Source organism: Rattus norvegicus, chromosome 14 (genome assembly GCF_021556685.1).
Source record: "Rattus norvegicus strain SHRSP/BbbUtx chromosome 14, alternate assembly SHRSP_T2T, whole genome shotgun sequence".
NCBI lineage: Eukaryota > Metazoa > Chordata > Mammalia > Rodentia > Muridae > Rattus > Rattus norvegicus.
The window spans coordinates 32,364,776-32,391,622 of record NC_141547.1 but is presented as its reverse complement, the minus strand read 5'-3'; the positions used below and the strand labels follow the sequence as shown (position 1 = coordinate 32,391,622).

The 26,847-nt window shown below is 43.7% G+C and overlaps 1 protein-coding gene across 2 annotated transcripts; it reads left to right on the top strand.

Moving 5' to 3' along the window:
- The first annotated feature begins 937 nt into the window (after window positions 1–937).
- Window positions 938–26,162, top strand: Tmem165 (transmembrane protein 165). Of its 2 annotated transcripts, none has more exons than NM_001024802.2 (6): window positions 938–1,352; window positions 14,718–14,943; window positions 20,788–20,963; window positions 21,319–21,498; window positions 24,681–24,786; window positions 25,391–26,159. In NM_001024802.2, exons 1-6 carry the CDS (start codon window positions 1,146–1,148, stop codon window positions 25,465–25,467), a joined length of 972 nt encoding a protein of 323 aa, NP_001019973.1. In that variant the 5' UTR covers window positions 938–1,145; the 3' UTR covers window positions 25,468–26,159. The 2 variants fall into 2 exon arrangements, with proteins under 2 accessions (NP_001019973.1, XP_087440066.1); XM_087583940.1 differs by lacking the exon at window positions 938–1,352 and adding an exon at window positions 10,645–10,883 and having other exon boundaries at window positions 25,391–26,162.
- The last annotated feature ends 685 nt before the right edge of the window (window positions 26,163–26,847 follow it).

Sequence of the window (26,847 nt, the reverse complement as noted above, 5' to 3'; positions counted from 1 at the left end):
GTTGAGTAGGCTAAAGAGAGGTTGCAAGAACGGCTTGTAAAACAGGAGTACGACTTAGAATAAATAGTGCCTGGCTCTTGAGATTAGCAATTTGGGGTGTGTGTGTGTGTGTGTGTGTGTGTGTGTGTGTTTCTCTGTGTGTGTTTCTGTGTGTAACTCTGGTAATTAGGTAGCTCAGCTTTTCTTTAGGAGAGAAAAAAATGCAGTCCTGTCTAATGCCTAACTATTCTTTCCTGTCTTCTAGTCTTGCCTACCCAAGGCTTCCATCCCACAAAAGTCCTAACCACTCAACTCCAAAAGCTAAACCTTTTCAGGATATCCGATAGGGTAAGGCATTCTGAGCCAGGGCAGTGTTCGATGATTTTTGGTCCGAAGGCTATTCAACAATGTTTTAAAATAAAGCGTGGAGGTTTTCATCCTTTTACTTCGGAATCCTACTTCAGAGCCTTCAAAAAAAAAAAAAACCAATCAAACAAACAAACAAACAAAAAACCAGCATATGGATCCCGGAAGAATATTCTGAGCAGGCAGCACAGGGACTTGGTGATGGTGGGTGGAACACAACTTAAAGGTGTGGCAGTTCCTGCCGAAGAGTGCCACGTAGGTAGCGGGGCTGGGGCTCACTTGACATTTAATAGAAGTGGAGGCGGCGGCCGCTTAGGTTTTAATGACCTAAGGCTCTTGAGGAAGTACTGGTAAGTGCCTTGCAGTCTGATCTCCATAGGGCCCAGAGGCGAGGGGTCTCTGGCGGGGTCTATAAGGATGGATGCAGGGAGTCAATCATCCTGCTCCAGGTACCCCAGGAGCGCCGGGTCCAATAGGACCAGGGCGGGAGCCGCACCTCAACCTGCCGGAAACGTCACGACGCCGGGCTGACGTCGGACCAATGGGAGGCTGTCTTGCCAAGGGGGCGGGGCCTGAGGAGTTGGGCCGCCGAGGCAGTTGGAGGAGTGTGTGGGTTCTGCTGCCCGACTGCCTCGGAGAGCCCGCCGCCCGTCTGTCCCGGTCCCCGTGTCCCGCGTGCTGCAGGCTGCCCGCTGAGCTGCGGCGAGGCCTGACGGACGCGCCTGTCGGCAGCCGGGCTCGGCGCTTCCCTTCGCCTGCACTTCCTCCTGCCGCAGCGCGGTGCCGGCTGGGCGGGCGGGATGGCGGCCTCGGCCCGGGGGAGCGGCCGGGCGCCGACGCGACGGCTGCTCGTGCTCTTGCTGCTTCCGTTGCTCTGGGCCCCGGCTGGGGTCCGCGCTGGCCCCGAGGAAGACCTGAGCCACCGGAACCAGGAGCCGCCGGCGCCCGCCCAGCAGCTGCAGCCGCAGCCCGCGGCAGTACAGGGCCTCGAGCCGGCCCGGGCCGAGGTGAGAGCCCGAGCTGGTGGGGATGGGGCGGGCGGAGGCAGCGGAGCCGGCTGCCGGGTACCAGGCTCGGGCGCTGGCGGCGCCGCCCTCTTTCCGAAGCGGCTGGGGGAGGGGAGCCGGCCCCTGCTAGCCTCGCTGGGAGGAGGGTGACAGACTGCCTTCCCAGGCGCGGCCTGGCCTTGCCTCGCTGCTTGGGGGAAGGGAAAATGAGAGCCCCAGCCAGGGGTCCCGGGAGGTCCTCTAGATCCCCGCTACCAGAAGGCTTGCTCTGGATTCTTCGTCTTGCTGATCACATGTGCCTTACTGAAAAGACTGAAAATAGTCATCCCAAGCAGAAAGTTTTTAGTACAAGCAGCTGGGAGACTGGCTTCTCGAAGTATCATCACGTTGATCGTGTCATTGTTGAAGCAACCCAACCAGAGATGCTCACCCGAGTTCAGCTCGACACACCCTGTGGTTCTTTGCCAGATACAGTGTCTAGAGATTATGCATTGCTACCCTCCCTTTTTAAAAAACGTGCTTTGGCTTGAAGGAAGTTGCCCTTGAACACAGAGACTTGTGTCTGATGGTAGAGTGCTCTATAGAGAGGGATTCCAAGACTGCATTTATAAGTAAACCAGAGCCTCATAGTTTCTTTAACCTTTACTAGATAGGTAGAAATTAACCTTTTAACCTATGTTCATAGAATTTCTCCTTTCTTAGGGTACTTTTCTCCGAGTTGGACTCTCTATTTTCAATTTTGACTCCTACATTCCAGAGTTTTTTAGTCTCTTAGTACGGTCCATTTTGGCATTCAAATTCCTACTGCCATCCCTATCTGCCCTCTAAGAGAATGGCTGTCCTGACTTTAGTACACATCAGGGTGACAGCAGGATAGATAATCATGTTCTCTTCACCATTTTGCTGAACCTCAGGTCTTTTAGGAACTCGCCACTGCCTCACTGTATTCTAAAACAGTGGCTCCAGAACGGAAACCTGACATGTGCTCTCATGCCAGACAGAATCCAAGCTTGAAGCCTGTAGGTCAGAACCCTTTCAGTCTTCAGCAGAAGCGTCTGGAATGTTTCCCAAGATGCCCTTGTTAGAGGAGCACTTTCTTAGTAATGGGAGTTTTAATTTCTTCATGGTTCATGTTATACTGTTGGCCTTTCCAGTATTTTGTTTTTCTACGTAGTATCAGAAGACAGGAGTTTCTGTGATTCTGAGTTTGGTTTTACACAGGAAGTACTTTCTAAGAATTGCCTGTCCAGAGTGTAGTTAGTAATGGTGTTGAGAAATAAGGAAAAACTCTCCTTACTGGAAGTCCTCAGGAAGAAGTCAGGTAAATAGGCACCCGTTAGGAGATTTAGTTAATGTAAAGTTAAGATCCAGTGAGAGCTGTTAAGCAGGCAGAGCAGGTGACATTTCCTGGTTGTGGATGAGGCAGTGGCAGGTTTGAGAAGAGTAGTGGTTCAGTGTTCAGAGCCAGAACCTAATTCTTAGCAGAACAGAGCTGGAAACCAGATTACCATGGCTCACCCTGCCAGGTACTGTCTGCAGTTCTTGTGTTTGAAAGCGCGCCCCTCCCCCCCCACCATTTGTTTATTCTGATGGGCTTTAGTGTTGATGTAAGCCTTTTCTCTTGATGCCCACCCCACTCCTTTTGAGGGTTTTATGCTTTATCTGTTTTTACACTCTTGCTTCTGACTTGGTTTCTTAAAACTTGTGTCCGCGTTCTGTCTGCTCTTCAGCGTGTAGATGTCTTGAGAGCATTGCTGTATCTTATTCTTTTCTACCTCTTTCCTAAGACCTTGTATATTGTTGGCATTTGCTAAGTAATTTTCTATGAGAAAATTCTGAGATTTTACATTTCAGTTTTTATCAGGTTTTGAATACTTTGATGGAAAACTATAAAATGAACTCAAGCAGGAAAAAAAATGTTTTTTAAGAGTATATCCAGCTACCTTTTACTTGTTAAAGGTTTTACTAGATGAAGTTAAGAAAAACTCAGGTTTTATTATCTGCCACCTGTGATTTTTTTTTGTTCATTAATTTATTGGTTTTAGCTTAGAAAATTGAACTCCAACTGATTATTTAGTTGTTAATTCTGGGACTCTTGTAAAGTTTAAGACACACACACACACACACACACACACACACACAGTATGTGGGGAGATCAGAAATCTTTGAACTAAAGAGTAATAAGTGGCCTTCTGTACAGTACAAATCAGGTGGCAGATGCAGAAGTGGGAGTCATTGGCCATGAGAATGCAGGGCTCTAGTTGTTTGGCATAGAAGCATTGGGTGGAGGGGCCTTCTCTGCCCAGTCTACCTCCTTCAACCTTGAATCAGCAGCACTGCTGCCATTCAAATGACGGTGTCTGGCTTGGTCTGTCTGCTCCGTAACCTGCTCTGAAATGCTGACTCGTCATTGAGCGCTGCCACATAGCCCTGCATCAGAAGCTTGCTTTAAACCAGTCACTGCTGGGAGTGACACAGCCCTGGGTACCAGAGTGCAGTTTATGAGTGTGTAACTTTTTAGGCATTTCATGGAGGTTGTAGTCATATTACAGTTTTGAGGCAAATACCGGGAGGCACAGCTATATTTATTACAGTCCTTTTTGAGATGCTGGAAGAAATCTAACCATGTTAAGTAAAGGTCACAGTGGTAAAGGCAGGGTGTGTTGGCCTCGGTTAAGTGGTCTCACTGATTCTTGTCTTTACAACTAAGGGGTTGGAGGGCATGCTGGTACAGACACTATGTTTGTTTTAATATTTTCATGTATTTTGGTGGTTCTTTTCATTTAGGAATTGAGAATTTACACTTAATAGCAAAACATTGTCTCATTTTATTTATGTCGTGTATAACTTTTCACAGAGTACAGTGAAAAAATTTTTTCTTTCATGTTTCTTAAACTGTTTAATAAAAGTATCTCTTGTTTCTTTGCAGTTATATAAATGATCAAAGGACAGTTTAACAACAATATAAATGGTTTTGGACTTGTTGAGTATCTGGGTTTCAGCTGACTTTGCACCTGTATGCAGGGGATGATTTCAAAGGATGGGATATCTAAATGTAACCTTCTGAGGCCACCATGTTGAGAGCGAACTGTGAGAATAAAGGGGGAAGCTGTCTTCATCGACACACATTCAGGTGGAAGAAATGGTGCAGACCATGGTGCAATGGTGTAATGGTGGTTGTATCTTACTGGGTTCAGGGTTCTCACTGAGACAGGGTTCTCTGTGTGTTGAGTATTCCATCTTTATAATCTGGTCACTAAGAGAGCAGGCCAGTGGTGACTTAGAATTGTCCCTGCCCTTGGGAAGTTGAGGCTGGAGCAGAAGAGTTCCCTTTGAACACACAGTTATGAGTAAGCTACAGTTTTTATGCTGCAAATAGTGACCTTAGTGTGGTCTTGTTTTCTTCCTGTGTTTTTCCTGGGCAGAATATAGATCCTGTGTGTTCTGATGTTGGAACTGTTCTGCCGATCAGTGTTGGTAGACCTCACAGTCCGCTTTTCTGGTCTCCTTGCTGTCCTTTGCTTACTCACTGTGAGGGCACCTCCCCAGGAGCCATCGTTTCATCCCACTGCATTCTTTCTGCACCCAGATTTCAGCCTCTTCATGGTTGTGATTGATGCTTTGAGCTGTGAAGACTGAATTTCCCAAGGTGACTTCTGCATGAAATGATGCTTTTGGTACTCCATTTATTTGGTGTTATTATGTCATCAAAAGAATGCTTTGGAAAAAAAAGAATGCTTAAGAAAAATCAGTGACACTAATCTGATTTAAATACGTTAATACACAGTAGAATGGTAATGTCCATAAAACAGAGCTGCTAAAAGTTAATCAAAAATAAATCTTATGAAAATATATTTGTTAAATATACTCTGATAGGAGTCAGATGTATCATTAGTAAAAATAAAATAATGTTTGCAGTCAGTGAAAGCCCCCAGAAAGACTTAGACATTGTGATGACACTTTGCAGTAGAATGTTCTATCAGGTCACGGAGGCGCAGGCCTGACTCCAGGACTGAGTTTTATGTCAGTCTGGGCTGTGTTAGTTAGAACTTTGTAATAGACACAGCTCCATAGCAAGGTGCTACCCCTGCCCAAGGCTCTAATCACTGTGCTCTTTTAAAACTAGGTCTGTCCGCAGGGCATTGTAAGTTTCATGGCTTTTCATCTTGTCTCTTTTTGCATATTTCAGTATTTTCTGGAAAGGCTTGTTCTGACTTTGTCAGTACGGTTGAGACTTAGCTAGTTCTAAGCATTGCTTCCAATTCCGTAGCTCTGAACATGACGCCACCATTTGCTTACTAACTTTTTATTAAGCAATATATGAATTTTGAGAGGGATGGAATCAATCTATTGGTGGCAAGCCATAGATTTTGTTTCAAAGCGAGCATTCTTCCAGGTTTCGTCATGAGTAAAAGGAGAATGCAGTACAGTCACATTTGTGTTCATCAAACTGTATGGCTAGAATGGGAACTGCATCTTTCTTTGTTGTCATTTCCTCTTGATAATGGTGTGGTGGGTGACACACTATAGTCTCAGCCCTTGGGAAGCTACAATAGGAGGCTTCAAATTGAGTGCAGCCTAGGCTCTGTAGTGAGGCCTGGTCTCCAAGAAGCAGAGTTTCCTAAATGAGGATTTCTGTGTGTGTGTGTGTGTGTGTGTGTGTGTGTGTAGTATGAGAGAGCGGGCACAGATGTGCCATGATATGTATATGGAGTGAAACGGCAACTATTGTGCTCTTGGATTTCCACTGTCCACCGTTGGAGGCAGGGTCTCTTGTTCTATGGTGTGTGTGCCATGCCTGATGTCTTGCAAGCCTCTGGGGATTCTCCTGTCCCCACTTCCCATCTTGTCAAAGGAGCACTGAACTTCCAGGCCTGAGCTGCAGCAGAGTGACTGACTGAGCCGTCTCCCCAGCCCTCTGCAGAGATTTTTTTTGTTTGTTTAAGTACAGGTTTCGGATCCTGTTCTCAAGATCCAGTTTGTGTTTCACTTATTAAAATACTGACACAGTGATGTTTCTGGACTACTCTGAGCACACACTCCAGTGTTCCACGTCTTCTTGTGGTGTAATGTTGTGTAACTGAGAAGGGAAGTGCCTGGGTTGAAACTGCACTCCTTCAGCATGTTGGCTTCTGTGCTCCTTTTGTCTTTTTCACGATTTGGATCAAACTGTCATCCTTTGCATATACTTCCTCCTCTTCTTCTTCCTCCCCTCCCCACCCCTCCCCTCCCCCTCCCCATCCTTGTTTTTGGAAGGAGGGGCAGTGCTGTGGACTGACCCAGGGTCTTGTGCCTATTAGAAAGTGCCCCATCATTCAGCCCCAGCCCCAGCTCTTCCCTACTCTGCTTTCCTCTGACCTCCAGTGCATTCTGCCTTTGCCCTTTCCGTTCTTCCTCCTCCCACTGTTTCCTTTAGTCCCACTCACACTGTTCTCCTGTTTTGAGAAGGGGAGAACAGATGAGGGCCTTTATTAGCACTACTTGGTCCCATCAGTTTCTGCTCTGCTATTTTAAAAACCACTTCCACTGGAGGTTACCTGTCGGCTAATCTTTGCTTTAATCTCTCATCGCCTGTGCTCCTCCTTGCCCTTCTGTCCCTTTGAGACGTATTTCTACAGAATACTGAGATCAGCTGTACTCTCACCTGCGGAGCCTTCTCTGCAGGCCTCCGCCCCATCATTTTGAAGCACACTTGTAACCGAGCCGATTACTAAGTCCAGAGATCTTTTCCTGTCCTCATTTGACTTGACTGCCTCCTGTCTTAAAGTTTTAAGCCTAACATCTCAGGTTCAGTTAGGATCACAGCCTTTGTGGTTTTCTGCCAGTCAAGTGAAATGATGTGAAAATGAGTGGCCTCTACTTGGTAACTCAGGGGCCCACTTAGTAACTGCTGGTTGCCCTGATGTTAGTCTAATAATCAAGACTTTACTGTCACAGCTCAGCCTCTCATTTCCGTCTGCTCTTCTCTCCCTTCCTTTTAGAGAGAGGTTTTGTAGGAATTTGACAGATGTGGAGGCTGACCTGGCTAGTTAGTTATCTACAGATAGGTTGGTTATCCAACAAGCAAGAGAATGTCTCTCAGACATGACCTTAGCACACTTTGGCAGCATACTCTGTGCTTTGTAGGAACACCCCCCCACCTTGGCCTTATCCCTTTTTGAATGATTGAATGTGCTGCTTATTATTCCAGGAGTCTGTTACTTAAGGCAGCTGGTAATAAATTATAACCACATCTGAAGATTGCCTGTGTTACAACACCATACTTCATGTGCACAAGTGGGGAGCCTAGAGCCCAGCTAAGGACATCCGTGAATCAGTCACATGAGCTCTTTTGCTGGGTATGGGGAAACCAAGACAACAGTGGTACACTGGAGTCCTGTGGGGAGAGCAGCACAGAGCTTATTTTCACTGGAGCAGAAAACAGCTTTACTAAGCAAAACCAGTCCATGTAGAGCATGGGCGCATGTGTAATCGTAGTCTGTTAAGTCCTACAGAGTAACATCGTATGTATTTAGGAACCCAGAAGCATGAAGCTAATATTGAGGAATGAATTTCTGAAAATATTCCTGTTCAGGCTCATTAGCTCTAAGGTTCCTCCCAACCTCAAGGTTTGTATAAAGAAGAATATGACTGTGATGTTACCTTGAACATTAAGAAAACCCAACCTTCTGGTGGCTTTGTATATGGTTAGGATGGCAAGGAAAAGCTATAGGAATACAATATTTCTATTAGATTACACATAGGTGGGCAAGCATGGAGATCTGGGGAATAAGTTAGATTGATATGGTGAGGCATCTTTGAGTGAGATGCCTCCTTTTGAACACTCAGCAACGTTGCCACTCAAGTGTTAAAATGTAGCCTGTCTTAGGGTTCTACTGCTGTGAACAGACATCATGACCAAGGCAACTCATAATTTAATTGGGACTGGCTTACAGATTCAGAGGTTCAGTCTATCATCATCATGGCAGGAACATGGTGCAGGAGGAGCTGAGAGGTCTACATCTTTATCTGAAGGCAGAATGCTCACTTCTAGGCAGCTAGGACGAGGGTATTAAAGCCCACAGCCACAGTGACACACCTCCAACAAGGCCACACCTCCTAATAGTGCCACTCTCTGGCCCAAGCATATAGAAACCATCACACAGCCATCCTCAGACCAATGAGAAAGCACCTGGGAATAAAAATGAAAAGGCAGCTGAGTCCATGATCCAGGTATGCTTCGAAAGAGGCAGAGGAAAGGACACAGCTAGAACTTCACCCTAGTGTAGACTGGACTTAAGTTCAGCAGCCTGAACTTTGCAAGTGAGGGATAACCTGGGGCTGGGGCAGTGTTGTGAATTTTCTCTGTGCTCTCCATTTCTGGTAGACAGCACCAGGTAGTCTGTAAGGTTCATGTTTTTGTGAGCTTTAGGTGTTTGCCCTCTCCCCTGGGAATCTCATCCACTTGCAAACAGCCCTGGCTAATTTAGGCTGAGCACCAGGTCTACCCCCAGAGTCTGGCCTAGCCACATCTCTGAACCACTTCTGACAGCCCTTCTCTGGGAACCTTCCTGTGAAGCTCTGCTTGCGCCTCGGACCGAACATATTAAAGTTCACTCCTGGCTTTGAGTCTTCTTTTCCCCATTGCTTTCAGGAGCATCACCTTATCAGGCATCCCCAGCCCCTAGTCTTACCACCATCCTTAAGTGAGCCCTGCCCTTCCTAAGATCTACTGATTTTTTTTTTTCCCCTTTCTGTCACGTGCATATATTTCCTTCTGGTCAGTTTCACCGTTGCTCTCAAGCAGTTCACATTTTGATAGGCCCAGAAGCAGATATTCCCCACTGCCCTGATTATTAGCCACAGTCCCTCGCCGATGTTTATCTTACATTCAGAGTCTTTTAGGGGCTTTCTTCTTGCCTCTGAGATAGGTTATCATTATCATGTATACTTTTAATTTTAAGACCCCAAACATTTATCCAGTGGGTTACTGTCTGAGACACACAAGCTTTATTCTTTCTCATTTGTTGGTCAGGACCTGGCAGAAAGTACGCACTGTTGTACTTTCTGGTTAGCCTTCCAGTTCTGAATCCTGTGGAACTTGAGAAAGAACCTTACACCCACACTCCACTTGTTCAGGCAGAGGTTGTCCCACAGGTATAAGCCCCCTGACCTTTGAATGAGTACGTGCAGAGCATATACTTTTTGGTGGGGTCTGCTTGAGGCCTGCTGTGAGGAACTGATCTGCTGGAGTAGCAGGTCAGTTGGCAGTCTTAGGGTGGGGCTAGAGAGATGCCTCAGGTGTTAAGAGAAGGCACTGCTCTTGTGAAGAACTCAAGTTTGGTTCCAAGGACCCATGTAGTACCCATGTAGTGGCTCACAGCCACTTGTAACTTCAGCTCTAAGATATCCAACACTCTCTTCTGGATTCTATAGGTACTCTCTCTCATAAGCATGTGCACATGTGAGCACACACACACACACACACACACACACACACACACACACGAGAGAGAGAGAAAGAGAGAGAGAGAGAGAGAGATTTTTTTTCAGAGAGGTCTTTTAAGTGATGCACACAAGTTACAAGGTATTAGTACCTGGTTTCATGATGTCAGAAGTCTAGAGGGTCCAGATAATTCTGGCTGTATGATGAGGACTGCTTTGCCTTGCCTTTTCATATTTCAATCCATGCCTCAAGAGCCCAGATTACCACTGGCGGGTTGGCATTTTAAGTAAGGTTCCTTTGGAACAGAGCTGTGCTGTCATAAAATATTTGAGAACTGCCCTGAAGTTATAGCAACAGAGTTGTAATTACCACAGGAACTGTGCAGTCCACACAGCTGGAAAGTAGTTGGTTCTTTGAGGAAAAGTGTCTCACCCTTTCTGATTCTGATTCTTTCTCTGGAAATGTCCAATGTTTCTTGAGATCAGGATACATAATCACATATATAACTTCCTTCCCCCCATATTATACCTTCATAATCTTGAATTTTTAAAACTACAATTTATCTATGTGTTTATGTGTACTTGGGCACCTGTGTGCCTGAGCACACATGTGGCGATCAGAGGACAACTTGTGGAAGTCAGTTCTCTCTTTACCATGAGGGTCCTAGGGGTTGAGCTCTGGTTGGTAGGTTTGGAAGTGCCTTTACTTCTGAACCACCTGTCCAGCCAGCGTGTTTCATATGGATATTCCTAGATCACTTAGCTGACCGGTCTCTTGAGTATCAGCATTTCACTGACGCATGCTTCTACCTCAGAACTGTCAGCTTCCCAGTGTTCCGTCCTCACCTTCGCTGTTCTCAATCCTTTTGTGACAAATTTTCACGGCGTCCATGTGGCTAATTGTCAGGGACTGAGGATAAAAGGGGTTTGGACTTGGTTTGAGACGTCTGGACTGATGAATCGTAATGAAGAACACTGGGAAGGGAATTCTGACTGACTGAGGCTGTGGTCAGCAGAAGCCTGGTGAGCTCTCAGGCTGCACTGCCCGTGAGCTGAGGGAGGAGTCAGTGTAGAACATACCAGTTACAGGAGACGATGAAGAAAAAGGTAGACTATTTCTTGGCAATTTAAAAATTGCTGCTTATAAATTAATGTTGCATCCTTGCTTTCTCAATTACTTTTGCCTGCTTTTTATTTATTTTTTTAAATTTTTTTATTTTTTTAATTCTTTTTTTTTTTTCGGAGCTGGGGACCGAACCCAGGGCCTTGTGCTTGCTAGGCAAGCACTCTACCACTGAGCTAAATCCCCAACCCCCTGCTTTTTATTTTTTAAAATGGGAAATTTAAACCATTATGACGCAAATTTTTAGCTTGTGTTTTGCGTTAAGTGCTGCTGTGTTAGCTTCTTTTGGGAGAAAGATCTATTTTAGAAGCTAGTATGATTAGATAGGAAGTATTGAAATTGAATAGATACAGGAAAGGGTTTACATGTTGTATTTAGGCATAAAATATTCTCTCTACAGTTTCAGTGAAGTAACGTGAAGTAGTTCATTTCAGAAAGTCTGGTTAGCTGTTTCTGTTGTGTTATGAGATCTGAGTGTTGCTGTATACTAGGCGACTCCTGAGGCCTCGATTCACCTGAAACTTAACAGTTTGGGTGTCACGGCTGCTTCAGTTGGCAGATGATTGAGTGGTCATATTGGTAATGCTTTGGATGTGAACCCAGGCAGTCTGACTTCAGTGCTGTAGAAGATTACCACACCAAGGAGCCAGTCCTTCCATGTGATCAGTAGATAATGCTAACAAATTGTTTTCTGATCTAATTAATATTAATATTAGTATTTCACTTTTTTTAAAAAATTGAGCCGTTAACGGGAGTTGTCATAGTTTTATTGCTGCGCAGAGACACTATTACCAAGGCAACTCTTACAAACAAAAACATTTCATTGGGGCTGGCATACAGTTTCAGAGGTTAAGTCCTTTGTCATCGTGGTGGGACGCATGGCATCAGGCAGGCAGGCAGACATGATGCTAGGGAAGAAGCTGAGAGTTCTACATCTTGATCTGAAGGCAACAGGGGGAGACTGCCTTCCACAGGCAGTCCAAAGGAGTCTCTAATTCACACTGAGTGAGCCTGAGTATAGGCCACACCTACTCCAAAAAGGCCACATCTCCTAATAGTGCCACACCTATTCAAACCACCACAGGAGCATACTATACTTGCATAGTTTCTAACCCCCCCACCCCCACCCCCTCCTCTTGACTCCTCTTGTCCTCTCTCAAATTATACATTGTTGTTTGTACATTATGTATGTGTATACACACACACAAATATATGACTATACCCACAACCTACTGAGTCCAGTTAGTGCTGTTGGTCTGTACTTCTAAATGCTCACCCTTTCATCCATAGGTGAGTGCAGCTCACTGCTCATCAAAGAAGCATTCCTAGCCGTCAGAGGCCACCATAGACACCTGAACTGGTTAGAATGCAGAGAATAAGTGCTGTGGGTGGCCCAGCCCCAAACAGGGCAGTTATTTAATTCTTAAACACCTCTGTCTTTACAATATCCTGAGAGTTTTAGCCCTCCAGGACTGGCCTGGTAAGTGGAAGGAGCCGTAGATGTAGTTTTCTTCCCTTCTAAATGGAAAGTTTTAAGAACTTGAAGGATCCTATTTGTTTTACTTTGTTGCATTCTTCTGTTTTCATTTATTATTTTCTGTCTCTCTCTGTGGACATGCAAATATATGCAGAAATCAGAAGGTAGCTTAGAGGAGTTGGTCCTCTCTCCTTCCACCGTGAATCTTGGGCATCGAACTTAGGTAATCAAGTTTAACAACAAGTGCCTTTACCCACAGAGCCATCTGCTGGGCTTACCCTTAAAATACTTGTGTATTGTATCTTGTGTGGTTGTGAATGTGTGCCACATGCATGCCTATGGAAGCCAGGAGAGGGTATGTGCTGATTTGTATGGATCTGGCCCATCGAGTGGCTCTATGAGGAGGTGTGGCCTTGTTGGAGGAAGTGTTGCTGTGAGGGTGGGCTTTGAGACCCTCCTCCTATCTACATGGGAGCCAGTCTGTTTCTGGCCTCCTTTGGATGAAGGTAGAGAACTCTTATCTCTTCCAGTGCCATGCCTAGATGCTGCCATGTTCCTGCCTTGATAATGGACTGACCCTCTGAACCTGTAATGCAGGCCCAATTAAATGTCCATGTAAGAGTTGCCTTGGTTACTGTGTCTGTTCACAGCAGTAAAACAGGGTAGTAAGGGCACTAAGACAGGGTAGTAATATGAAATGCCTTATGTAGATGCTGAGAAGCAAACCTGAGCCCCCTTGAAGAGCACTGAGACATCTCTTTGTCAACTTCCTTTATTATACTCTTCAGGCAATTTTCATTCTTTATTTCATAGAAGAACAGACTAAATAATTTGGCCAAGGACTTACAGCTTATAAACCACGGAAATATAAAGTGTTTATTTCTATCATAATTTGATTTAAAATGCAGTTTTCTCTTTCTCAAGCTTTGGAGCTAAATGATCTTAAATGCTACATATTTACTCCTGAAATTTCTCGTGGACTTCACAGCCTGAAATTTTGAGAATTCTTTTCACATAAACACTAGCGTTGTATAGTGTCTGATGCTTGTAATCGATCCCAGTACTTAGGAGGACGAGGCAACAGGATGATAACTGCAGGACAGCTATTTCGTGTGTCATATAGACAGAGGGTAGTGTAGGGAGGAGGGTCAGGCAACCTGGCAGGTAAATAATGGCCTTAGGATGTCCTACTTAAAGTACCTGTGTGTTTTGGGGTGCTTAATGCTCATAGGCTATTGGACCAGCTAGGAGGTCATTTTAAAGGAATCTCAGCATAGATACAACTGAAGTGCTGATGGAAAGACAGCCTGTAAAATGGTACTTGCTTACTTAATAGTCTGGGTAATTCTTACAGTTCTATTGTGTCCTGTAGTGTTTGAAGTCCAGTGTATAACATATGTTAAGGAATGATGTACACAATAAAAATTGAAGCTGTTACATATAGTATTCATAAAGCCACATAACTTTCCCAATTATGAAACCTATACTCCATGTCCTTCCTGGCGTCTCACGTGACCTTAGAGTTCCAGCCAGTGAAGTTTCTTAGTAATGAGCCTGGAGCTAAAATATTAGACTTCACAGGTCACATCTCTCTATCCTCGCTACAGAAAATCTCTGCTGTATAGTCTTCCTTATGGCTTTCCCTCTTCTTCCACTCCCCTTTCCCCCCACTTTTTATCTTTTATAATCTCTATATTGTAAACATGCTGGGCTAGCCTCTCCTAGCTTGTCAATCCCTGTTTTAGAATCTCTTCATTTCAGATGATCTCCAGAGATCAGTGGCTTTTACGGGACAGGGCTTCAAACGGTCCAGTGAACAATGGGGAGGCCGATTACGTTTTGCGACACTTTCATGTTAATACCGACAGAGACTGCTTTGCCTTTTTTACCAAATGACATTTCAGGATATTTTTAGAGTTCATCATCGGACCATCTGCACATGTAGCTATATTAAACTTTGTCTCGGCTAAAGCCACTTCTGGCTGGGCCTCTGGAACTTTCTGGATCCTCCTTAACCCTTTATAGTGCCAGTGAATGGTAGATAAACACACCAAGTCTCCAACCCACATTACTAGTGAGACTCGAGTGAGAGAGCATGAACTGACTGTAAGGCATGCCTAGAAAGGGTAATTAGGATACTAGATGCAGTGGACGCTTGTGAATTACTTTATACGGGGGGCTGAATTACAGGCCGCTGTTATTACTAGTGGCATTTAGATAAAGCAGTAGATCACTGGAATCACCACCACCACCACCAATAATAATAACCACTCTTCTCATTTAAAATAAAAGAATGTCAACTAAATGACTTAAAATATTTATTTATTTTTTTAATTTTCAGAAAGGATTTACACCGGCCGCCCCAGTTCATACCAACAGAGAAGATGCAGCTACCCAGGCAAATCTGGGATTTATCCATGCGTTTGTTGCTGCCATATCAGTCATCATAGTGTCCGAACTCGGCGACAAGACATTTTTCATAGCTGCCATCATGGCGATGCGCTATAACCGGCTGACTGTGCTGGCTGGCGCCATGCTTGCTTTGGCCTTGATGACGTGCTTGTCGGGTAAGGCTGCTTTACTGGGAGCACAGTGAATTAAGGGAAAGCATATGTGCGGCTTGAGTCATTTGCCCAGTTACATTGGGAACTGCTTATCCCCAGAAGTCATTAAACGGCAAATGGTTTCAGTATATTACATTAAAACCCAGATTTTACTCAGGTGGAGTTTTTATTCAGAGCCAGTGCCAAATACACACTCTTAACGTTTTTGTCACTGGTAGTTTTTATCCTTAATTTTTATATATGTGTTAGGTTGATTTATTCTGTGTATATGAGTGTTTTGCCTGCATGTATGTAGGTGCATCATAGATGCCTGGTACCTGCAGAGTTCAGGAAGAGGATTTCAGATGGTGGTGAGCCATCGTCTGGGTGTGGGGACTGAACCTAGGCCTCTGTAAGAGCAACTTACAGAGTTCAGTGCTCTTAACCACTGAACTGTCTTTCTAGCCTTGATTCTCAGTTCCTTAATTTTATTCTACCTCAGTGGTTTTGGTTTTGGATTTTGTTTTCTTCAGTCCAGATAAATTTATTTATAATTGCAGTTTTAGAAATAGGATTCAAGAGGCCATAACAAACTGCATGTTTTCTTCCTGAAGGGCATGAGGTAGCCACACTGAGAAGCAGCTTTCAGTTCATTCTCATTGAGTTCCTTAGTTGCTTACATGGAGTCCAGCGTTCTGTAGTCTTCTCATTTGTGTTACTGTTTGGCTTACTGCTTTTAGGTGTAATGTTAAGTAAGGTGTTGAATCACAAGAAAGTCAGCTCACTTGAGTGACTGATGACTACCTAGTTGGTACGTCAGAGACACCTGAGTTAGAGCACAGTACCCCTCCTGAGCCACAGCTGGGGCTGAGTGGACCTCCCTTGGTTTACCCTAGTAAATAAGTCAGCTGACCCTGAATCTTAGCTCCCCTCTCTGTAAAGTGCACTTAATAGTTTCCTCCCTGCCTTAGGGTTTCTGTTGTATAGTGATGAGGTGACCTCTTACCATAATGAGACTAATTTCTTAAAATGCAAAGCAAGGTACATTTCTGATTCTCTGTTGCCTTGATACTTAATTAAAGCTTGTGTTAGATATTTTCAATACTAGTCACCATTTGAAAATGTAAGTATTGATAGAGTAGCAACTCATTTTCTCTTTGAAGTGATGTGTTACAGAAGAAGGGATTAGAGATTGTAAGAGCCCTTACAAGAGGTCTTACAGGACAATGTCTCCTGGACGTCACAGACCCCTGCACTCATGAGCATACAGAAGCTGTGGTGGCCAGCACAAGATCAAACCTGTCAGCATTCACTTGGGTAAACCAGGAAGGGGCTCATAATCCCCCATTCCACACCGAGGAGCTGTGGAAGGAGAACCCATTTTCTTTAAGAGTGTAGCTTCTGGTAGACCAGCCATTTCTAGTAGAGGACTTCATAGCCAGGAATATATGGTCTTGAGTTCTTTAACAGTGAACCCTTCATATATAATTCATATAAAGATACACATTTTTATTTATATATGATATATATTTGAAAGAAATATATTGCAAGAAATAGACTTGAAACGTGATTTCACTTGGGATCTGTTGTCTGAACGTTGTCAGGTTTCATGCTGGTGCTGACGCCCTCATTAGCACGTTCCCTGCTGCAGAGCAGCTCCATAGCGTTGTCAGCCCCTCCAGTTCTTGTGTGTGCCTAGTCCTTTGACTCACTCTGCGGTCTGCTGTTCGTCTCTTCCTCTCCTACCTCCTGCAGCCATGGGGCAGGTTCTGATTGCTCCAGTAGGAACTCAATCTTTATCTGATACTATCTTAAAGTTTTGTAAAGTTAAGGAGTTGAAAACATCTCATTTCTGGTATATACTGTATAAAAGTAAAAACAATGTTTAAAGTAATTTTACAATATAGCCAATGCAGGGTTGGAGAGGTGGCTCAGTGGGTCAGAGCACTGGCTGTGTAAGAATGAAGACTTGAGGTTTAATTCCCAGCATCCACATAAAGAGCATACTACCTGTGCTGTAACCCAAGCATTGTCGAGTGGTGACAGTGGTGTTCACAGAACAACTGAAACTGCTCGGCTTCAGGTGCAGTGAGAGACCCGATGTCTCCTGTGGCTTCTAGGTGCACACACTTCAACTCATGAATATACACACCAAAGATAGAAAGATAAAGTCTGAGGCTGGAGAGAGTTTAGCTGTTAACAGCATTCGCTGCCCTTGCAGAGACCCAGGTCTGACTCCCAACACCTACATGGTGGCTCATAACCATCCCTACCTCCAAGTCCAGGACCATCTATCAGGGTCCTCTTCTGACCTCCTCAGGATAGGCATGCATGCAGACAAACATTGGCATCCATGAAATAAACACATAAACAAGATCTACCGTCTCCAGTAGATGAATGAATGGGTGAATAAAATAAGATGTACCCACTGGAATCTTAAATGCCATTAGCCTCCTGTGCTGTCACCATCACTCCTTTGAGAAGACACATAACCTCAACAGTTGGAAGTCAGGAACTCTGTTCTTCCTGTATTGTTTTCCTCATTGAGCTCTGCTCCAGTAACTGTTAGAGCTTTGTATGCATCATACCTGTTTGTCTTCCTGTAAGAATAGTATGTACACGGGGGCTGGAGAGATGGCTCAGTGGTTAAGAGCACTGACTGCTCTTCCAGAGGCCCTGAGTTCAAATCCCAGCCACCACATGGTGGCTCACAACCATCTGTAATGAGATCTGATGCCCTCTTCTGGTGTGTCTGAAGACAGTGACAGTGCACTCATATATAATAAATAAATAAATCTTTAAAACAAAAGAAAAGTATGTATAGGATGCTGGAGCTTAAAAGCTGTTGAAGGTTTCTTTTCTTATTAGGTCTCTAAGTATTTAAAGATTGAATTATCATGGTTGTTTTTAGTATATTATATAGTTAAAGTAAATATATCACAAGCTTAATATATTTTAAAATGGGAACTTGACCCTATTATTTTGTGGATGAATTTTTATTGCTAGAGTGAAGTAAGATACAATATCAACACTGATTTATTTTTGAAAAAGTGTTTTAATAGCTGAGGTATTATACACATATAAATAAATATTAAGGAGTTTTGTTAAAGCCATGTTTCTCAGTTCAGAACTCCTGAGGTCAGTGTTACCAATCATATGGTGAAAACTTACCTCTAATGATTTATGGAGTGGTAGCTAGCTCAGTGACATTTCTCTGAAGTGTATCAAATCACTGTTTTTATACATGGTAGTCTTTTATACAGAATTTTAAGTATCCTAACTGTTATATTAGCAGTGGTAGAAAAAACTGAAATATTAACTTGAGTGAACTGCTATGACTTAGATGTTTGGGTGGCAGGAGAGGTTTGGTCTGTCTGTCTGTCTGTCTGTTTACACTTTGGTTTTTTGAGATAGGGTTGCTCTGTGTGGCTCTGGCTGTTTCAGAAGTAATTGATCTGCCTGCCTCTGCCTCCAAGTGCTGGGATTAAAGACATGCTCCACCACCACCTGGCTTAGAAAATGTTTTTTAATAAAGGAAACCAGAGGAACAGCAAAAAGAAGGTGGGAAAGGCCCGGTGTAACAAACACCAGAAGGGTCTGCTCTCAGTAGAGATCTAGTTAAAAGGGAAGCGTTGCCAGGGTGCTCTTACCCCAGCTCTCACTTCAGTTTGCAGTCTGCAGTATTCTCTAGTATCCGATGGGAAGCTCCAGGGAAACACAGTTGATACGTTTATTCCACACACTGACGGTGTGGTATGGTGAAATCACTCTCATCATCTCAACACAATGCTCCTCGTCCAGTGGAGCATTATATGCTATACCATGATTTAGTCACCTTGATGTTCAGGTCTAGCATGGTAACACAGTTGTGTTTTAGAAACCATTGTTATACTCAACCCCTGACACCTTAGAAAGCAAGTGGTCATCATAGGTTCTGTGGGGGTTGGGAGGATATGTTATCTGAAAAGAAAAAGAATAAATTTAGTGGATTTCAAAAGGTTTTCTACATTTTATTTCAATGCTTAATTTTTTTTTTTATGGAAGTCATTTTCTTTTCTTTTTCTTTTGTGTGTGAATGCTTGTGTGACTGGATGTCTATGCTTACAGTGCGCGTGTGAGGTCAGAAGACAGTCTAGAGTCCTTGGCCTTTACCTCTCACTTGAGACAGTCTCCTGTTCACCACTGATATGGTGATATATGATCCCAGATGGTCCATTCTCCTGCCTTTGACCCTCATCCCCTTGTCCCATATGAGCACTAAGATGATTGATGTGTGCAGCTGTGTCTAGCTTATGAGTTTATTCAAACCCAGATCCTCATGTTTACACAGTAAATATTTTACCCATTGAGCCATTTCCCCAGACTTTGTGGAAGTAGTTTTAAATCCATAAAGCCATACAGATAAAGAGTGTAACAAACACTGGTATGCCTTTACTATTATTACTTCCCCCGATTGCTTAAGCATTTGGGTACAATCTGTGTAAAAAAATTGAGTATTTTTATATATTATTTCTGTGTCTAGGTAAATAATGTGTACTTATGCACACTTAATTTATATATTATGCAGAGATTAGGTAGGTAGGTAGATCGATCGATTGAGGCTTTGTCGCACCTGTTTCCACCTGTACAGTCCAAGTAAGATCAAGTGATTTTCTATTTTAAATCTGAACTACTGCTATACTTTATGATATCAACAGGCTTTAGAGAATAATGTCACGCCCTCTCCATAGCCCATGGCTCCTCCTTTTTGTGTGGGATGTTTCTGCATGGTTAAAGCTCGTTACAGATTCTTGGCTAGGAGCTGCAATGGTGTCATGTCCTCAGAAGAATGTCCCAAGAAATGATGTGGCATTCATTTTTTGCCTCATTCGTGTAGCTTACCCAGTACAGGACTTTCTTACTTAGTCTTCTCTTGCAGCTAATACATGCCTGTGAAGAGACAAGGAAACGCAATACGTACCTTGCTCTAAAGTTTCCCCAGAGATTTAGTGTAATTCCTTGCATATTTCCCTTGATGCTTTCAAAAATGCTAGCTTCCTAATTGTGGTATGTGTTCCAGACATGAATGACCTTTGGCCTCGTACATTCCTTCCTCCCGCTCTTACGCGCGTGTGTTTTCTCCAGCTCATGTTGATGACATTGTCCAGACTGGCCTGTGGGGTCCTGTCTGGCTGCCTGCCTTGTTCTTGTGGCTGGTTCTTGCTCTTCTTAACTTCTAGTAATAAGATCCTATAGGTACATTCTGTGCTTGCTTCACATCTTCTGGAAGTTTCCCCAAAATGTTCTCTATTAGTAAAATGTCTGTCTGTTGGCCCTTTCAGAAGGTAAGAGATAGAAACTTTGTCATATTGGTGCATCTACACGTACCTATAAGGGGTTTTTAGTATTGTTTCATAAGATGTACTAAAGTTACACAGTTAAAAGGAGCAGAGTGAATTGCGCTGTGAGAGAATCTTGTCCTCGACCTTTTCCTATCTGTGATAAAGAAGCATGTACTTAGGGAGCAGAGTGAGGTTTCCAGCTTATAACATCTTGACATTCTTAGAGGACATCATAGTCAGCCTAGCACAGATAGAGGGGAAGCAGCCATTAGTTGAGTATGAATGGAGAGCCAGTCAGCATATCAAGCAATGTCCCTATAGCAGATGCATGTGCCATCGAAATGAGGCCATGCCTGTCTTGGAAAGCCAGTGGACTGTGCCATTCTAAAGTTGTGGAAAGAACCAGAGGTATTCCAGGGCATTACATATGTGATGTATCTAATATGAACCAGTTTTCCATCCATGATGTAAGTTATGGGTTCTGATTTAACTGTTCTTTGGTCTGTTGCAGAAAGCACTGTGTAACACTGTTGGCATTCCCTTACAGTTTTGTTTGGCTATGCCACCACAGTCATCCCCAGGGTGTACACATACTATGTCTCAACTGCACTCTTTGCCATTTTTGGCATTAGAATGCTTCGGGAAGGTTTGAAGATGAGCCCAGACGAGGGTCAGGAGGAGCTCGAAGAAGTGCAAGCAGAGTTGAAGAAGAAAGATGAAGAAGTAAGTTGGGAATCACTGTGTACATGCAGACGAGCTGGGTTCCCGTTCGTACCGTAATGTGGCTCTGTGTATGCCGTACTGTGAATGCGGCAGGGAGGGAAGTGTCCACCAAATACAGCCAGCTCTTTAGGTTGATGGCACATGTTGGAATCTGGGAACTGTTCTTCATGTTTCTGAAGCATCTGCACAGTTTGCTGAAAAGTGGGAAAATTGACAGGATATGAGGCTGGTGGCTAAAGGGCAGTTGGAGGATACACATGTATTTTCTTTGGAGAGTACACCTTATGATTTAAAAGTGACTTTATGCTATATTGATAGGCTTACTTGGGTTATTGGTATTTTTTATTTGTTTCAGTTCCAACGAACCAAACTCTTAAACGGGCCAGATGTTGAAACTGGTACAAGCACAGCAATACCTCAGAAAAAGTGGTTACACTTTATTTCACCCATTTTTGTCCAAGCACTCACGTTAACATTCTTGGCGGAATGGGGTGATCGCTCTCAACTCACTACCATTGTTCTGGCAGCCAGAGAGGTGAGTGTGTCTGACAGCTTCCATAGTGAGGCCCTAATCAGTCAGGGGCCACGGGGCTACCCACACTGGACGTTTGGCACATCTCTTCATTTTACGATCTAGAATTAGCCTCCTGAGTTTTCTGTGTCGCTCGTTCTTGAACCCAAATTTAATTGTTCTTTTCTTTTTGTCTTGCTGAGTTGCCGTACTGTATTTTGCCAAACTAAAACTTTGCTTCTGGGTTTTCTGCTCATGACTTCTGTATGCTGATTGGAAATATAAATTAATATATCACATGCTGCTTATTATCCTACCACTGTGGACTCTTATAAGTGCTGATCTTGAATTAGTCTGTAGCTGGGCTGCATACTAAGACTCTTAAAAACAAAAGAAAAATGTAGAGACACAGTAGGATTTGTGTCGGGGATTTGTCGACTCTCACTACATTCTGAGCAGCTCTGATCACTTGTTTCTCATCATTGCTCTGACGGCTCAGGAAATTTCCAGAGTACCTTTACCTGCTGAGTTCTCTCACTGACCTCCCCCAGAGAGGGATACTTTTAAAATTCAGAGAAAACAAGTCAGATTTAAGGACATGAGAATGCTTGCAGGGCTCGTCTCGGGACTGCTGCACCCTGCTCTTGTAGGGCAGCTCTCGTCCTCTGAGCTCTACAGTGCTGGTGCAGCAGTGTAAGTTAGAAGACACTGTCCAGCCCGGATTGAGCAGCGAAGAACCAGAGGCTAGAGATGGGTGCCTTGTGTCAGGGCCAGAAGTGAGCTGCTTTCTGTCTTGCCTTTGAGTACATGTATTTAAAAGATCCTCTTGGTTTGCTATTGGGGTGGGGATGGATCACTGTCCTCTCCTGGGAGCTGTCACTTCTTCACAGATGCCAACATCCTGAGGAGCTGCATGCGCTTGATCTCATACCAGTTATATTATTGCACTCGGAAACATTTAAATCCTTAGAAATGTCTATGTAAAAGATAAGTTCCTTAACATGGCCCTGCAGTTTAAAATAGGAAGCATTCCAAGCTAGGCCTGAAGTTATGGAGAAAGATTTTGTCAGAAAACCTTAAAAATGCTTTATTTGGAGATGGAAAAAATTTTTAAAAAGGAACTGTCCCATTTGATTCTCATAGAACAAACTTTAAAAACTCCTTAATGGCTACGCCCTACCTTCATTCATGTTTTTCCATCAGCTCTTAGAACTTCAGAATAGGGCCTTGGAAATGAGGCCTTGTGTGAAGGAGGTCCTGCCAGGGTCAGTTGGTGGGGCACTGCCCTGCAGTTACCCATTTTGTGGGTTTCCGTCTGTAGAAGGGATACAGCAGTGCAGAGGTCGGTCTAGTCCCCAACCCAGTCAGTACTCCTGGGCTAGCACCCCTCCACATAACCTACACTGTAGCAGTGTTTAAAGACCTCTTAACTGCCTGGCTATGTTCCGTAACACTAATCTCCTTTTTATGAACCATGCTGTTTTGCTTTTGAAGGATCTTTGTTAAAATAACTTTATTTAACCCAGTGATTTTTTTTTTCTTAGTGCCTTTTTATTTTCAGATGGAATGAAACATCTTCTGGAGTAGCAGAGGATGTGGTGGTGATACATTCTCAGGTTCAGACTATATATATGTTGCCTTTTTTTTTTTATCTTTTTTAAATTTATTTATTTATTATATATAAGTACACTGTAGCTGTCTTCAGACACACCAGAAGAGGGCGTCAGATCCCATTACAGATGGTTGTGAGCCACCATGTGGCTGGGATTTGAACTCAGGACCTCTGGAAGAGCAGTCAGTGCTCTTAACCACTGAGCCGTCTCTCCAGCCCTATATGTTGCCTTTTAACTTCACAGCAGCTGGCTGCAGACCCGCCCAGCTTTCTTCATCCAAGCTAGCCACAGTGCACTCCTGGACCCCAGCACCCCACTCCCTTATAACGTAGATCATTGCCTTTCTCTCAGCTCCACTCTGACTTTAAGGGGGAAATGAAACCCCTTGCTTAGTCCTTCTGTCCTGTACTGTATTCTTAACTTCCCAAAGTTTAAAAACATTATTGTGGTTAGTTAAGAGGACTGTTCTACTGCCCAGTTGCTGACCTCACAGGGTGGGATTCATCTTGAGATCTGTGTTGATTAGGTTATGGTGGATCCTACTTATGAGTTGGGGACACCATTCCCAGGTCTAGGTGAGCTCAACACAAGCATTCGTTACCATCTACTTCCTAAGCACTGACCAGCTGCCCTAAGCTCCTGCTTTCATGCTTCTTCATGCTGAACTGTACCCTTGATCTGCGAACCAAAACACACCTACCACCTTCAGTTGCCGTTTCCAGTCTTACTACATACAGCACCAGGACAAATAAGACATAAGAGGTGTTCACCAGACCCACTGAGGCCATCACCTGGTAGTTGGTCCCCATCTTTATCATGTGTCTTCTCAGTTACTCACTTGTCACACCCAGTCGCTTTCACAGTATCCCACATCCTTCCTGTCCATCTGCTTTTCTCTTGCCTCCATCTCCTAACCCCAATCCCATCAGCACTGTTTTTTAGCAGAGATTTCTCCTTGGGCTTACTCCCATCTAATTCAGTCTTCATTAAAGTTTGAAAGCAGAAATCTGCTTGTGTTAAAACAGCTAGTGTCTCAAGACAAAGGATGAGTTTAGAGTTCCTGGGGACCTCTTGTAGCTAGGCCTTGAATCTTGGCCTCTGGCACAGGCATGGCACCTACAGCCCTACACCCCCATAACTGGCTCCCACCCTTCCTGATGTACTCTTCAAGGACTCCTCTCTAGGGCTTTCTTGTCTCTCTTAGAAACATTCCAATGTTGTGTTGTTCTTCCTTCCCAAATATATGTGGGGTTCTTCCCTACTCTTCTGGGTTATCTTTTTCTGTAGACTTCCTGTTCATTTAATATTTGTTCCTTACCTTCAGCTGAAAGCAAGAGGGTTAAGGTCAGGGTTTCTGCCTTCAGGAAGCACAGCAATACAAGGTTTAGACATTCAGACCTATCCTTGTCCTGTCCACATTCCTTGAAGCAGCTATTTCCTGCATAATAAAGTTACAGTGTACCTGGATTTATACAAGTGCTTCTGATGTTTGTGGTTCAGATCCCATATCCCGTTAGTTCTATTTAATACTGACCTTTCTCAAACTTAACATCTCCAACTTAACAAGTTAACACCAGCTACATCTGTTTCCAGGATCCCTATGGTGTGGCAGTGGGTGGCACAGTGGGACACTGCCTGTGCACAGGATTGGCAGTAATTGGAGGAAGGATGATAGCACAAAAGATCTCTGTCAGAACTGGTAAGGTCTCATTTTTTAATGAAAATGCAAACATCGTCTGTTATAATGCTTGAAATGCTAGCTCTTACCATTTTTCCAGAGACCACCTGGTCTCTGTGTTTCCCATCTACGCCTCAGCACACACTGCCTGTTACTGTGCACTGACTTTCTTTGTCTATGTGGACAAATTAGAAAACCACAAGTTTATCTAAAATATGGCCAAACTCGTTTTGTAAGCCAGTGAAGAACTTGTAGAAGTATGTGAATTTTGGCCTGAAGGATTTGACAGGTAGCCCGTGTGAGACCTGAACATTTTCAACATTGAAGCTGGTTGGAGCCTGAGCTTATGGACTAGCAGGCTCGGCACGGCTCACGAGCTGTGCCATCCTTGGGTTGTTAAGGTGTGGGTGACTACAGTCCAGCTGCCCCCTGCCAGCATGTGCTCTCACCTACCTCTCTGTAAGCAGCGCTCAGAGAACAGGTCTGGTTATAAGGGAAGAGGAAAGATTCAGGAAGGCTGTGCCTCTGACATTGTTTGCAAGAGCAGTTAGGAAAAGCAGGGACACTGGTTTTGTTTGCACGTCACAGTGGACGGAATGCTGACTCACTTATCTCTCTTTTCCAGTGACGATCATCGGAGGCATCGTGTTTCTGGCATTTGCATTTTCTGCTCTGTTTATAAGTCCAGAGTCTGGTTTTTAAAAAGCTGTTCATGTGTCTTCAGCTTAAGATATGCAACTCTTTTCTGTACATAGTGTACATTACAACTAAAAGTAATGGAAAATACTGTATTTTGTAGCATTAATTTGTAAGTTTGACCCATTAATTATTATGCCCAAAAGATATAATCATTGATTTTATTTGTAAAAAGTTTTAAAAAGAAGTTTGACTCCCAAGTGTGGGTTCTCTCTAGCCTAATTATGTTGACACCTCAGCCCCACTTCTGCTTGACATGCATGTCTACTGAAGTGAGGCTGACCACTGAGTTCTCTTGTAGCATGATGACCCCTTTATAAACACGTTTTATATCCTTGGTCCCTGGGGTGTTTAATGTATACCTTAAGCATTTCCTGGGGGGAAAAGAATGAATTATTTCTGCTTTTCAAAACATATCCTTGAGCCAGTACAGTAATCAGTAGTTTTATCTTGTCTCTGGGAATTCGGGTTAAACAGAGGAATGAGTATTACCACGATATCAGTAACAAACAGGAAGACTTGCTGGCTAGGTCCGTTCTTATTTTTTTTTTTTTTTAATTGGGTAGGACACCCAATATAAAAATAGTCAATATTTGACAACAAGGACTTACCAAATTAAAAGAGAATACTATGAATGTATTCATATTTTTCTATATTGAATAAACAGTGTAACAATGTAAATAAAAGTGGTGTAACTAGTACTTGTTTTCCTTGTGTGTTATACAAAATACTTACTTATCACATTCTGTTACTTCCTACAAGAACTAATGTATGCAGTATAGTCCAAGCCTGAGTCATTCCGTAGACTAAGGTTGAGTCCCTTGATTCCAGCAGCCTCCGTAGTCACACAGTCAGTGTATTGTGACTACACTGTGCACCCGGACAGCAAAGGCTGTTTTCTCCCAACCTGTGTTCTAGTGTAAGGTGGCAGACTGCCATTAATAGTCTTAAGTGTGAAGGCCAGTTCCTCTGTAGAGACGTCCAGACATTCCTTCCCTGTGTAGAACACGACAGAATAAGTCACATTTCCTGAGTGATGACCAGTGTCCACAATGTAGTTTGTAATTTGAAGTGATTGTGAAGAGCCGGTTAAGTCTCCTAACTGTCCTGAAAACTGCTGAGAGTTACTTTAGCTGTTAGCTCCTCTTCTCAGGCATTGTTAGGCAGTAGCAAAAACTGAAGAAGTCATTTCTGCAAGTTTTTAAGGAGTTTTCAAACTCAATAAAAATGCAGGATTAGAGGATAGAAAAATAATTCCTGTGAGTTAAAACACTTAAAGGAATTCTGTCACATCCCCACACTCACCTGTAGACTGGTCAGACAATGTAACTGCAGAAAGCAGCTGGCAGCAGGGTGACCTGCTAAGCCCCACGGCCTAGTCCCAGC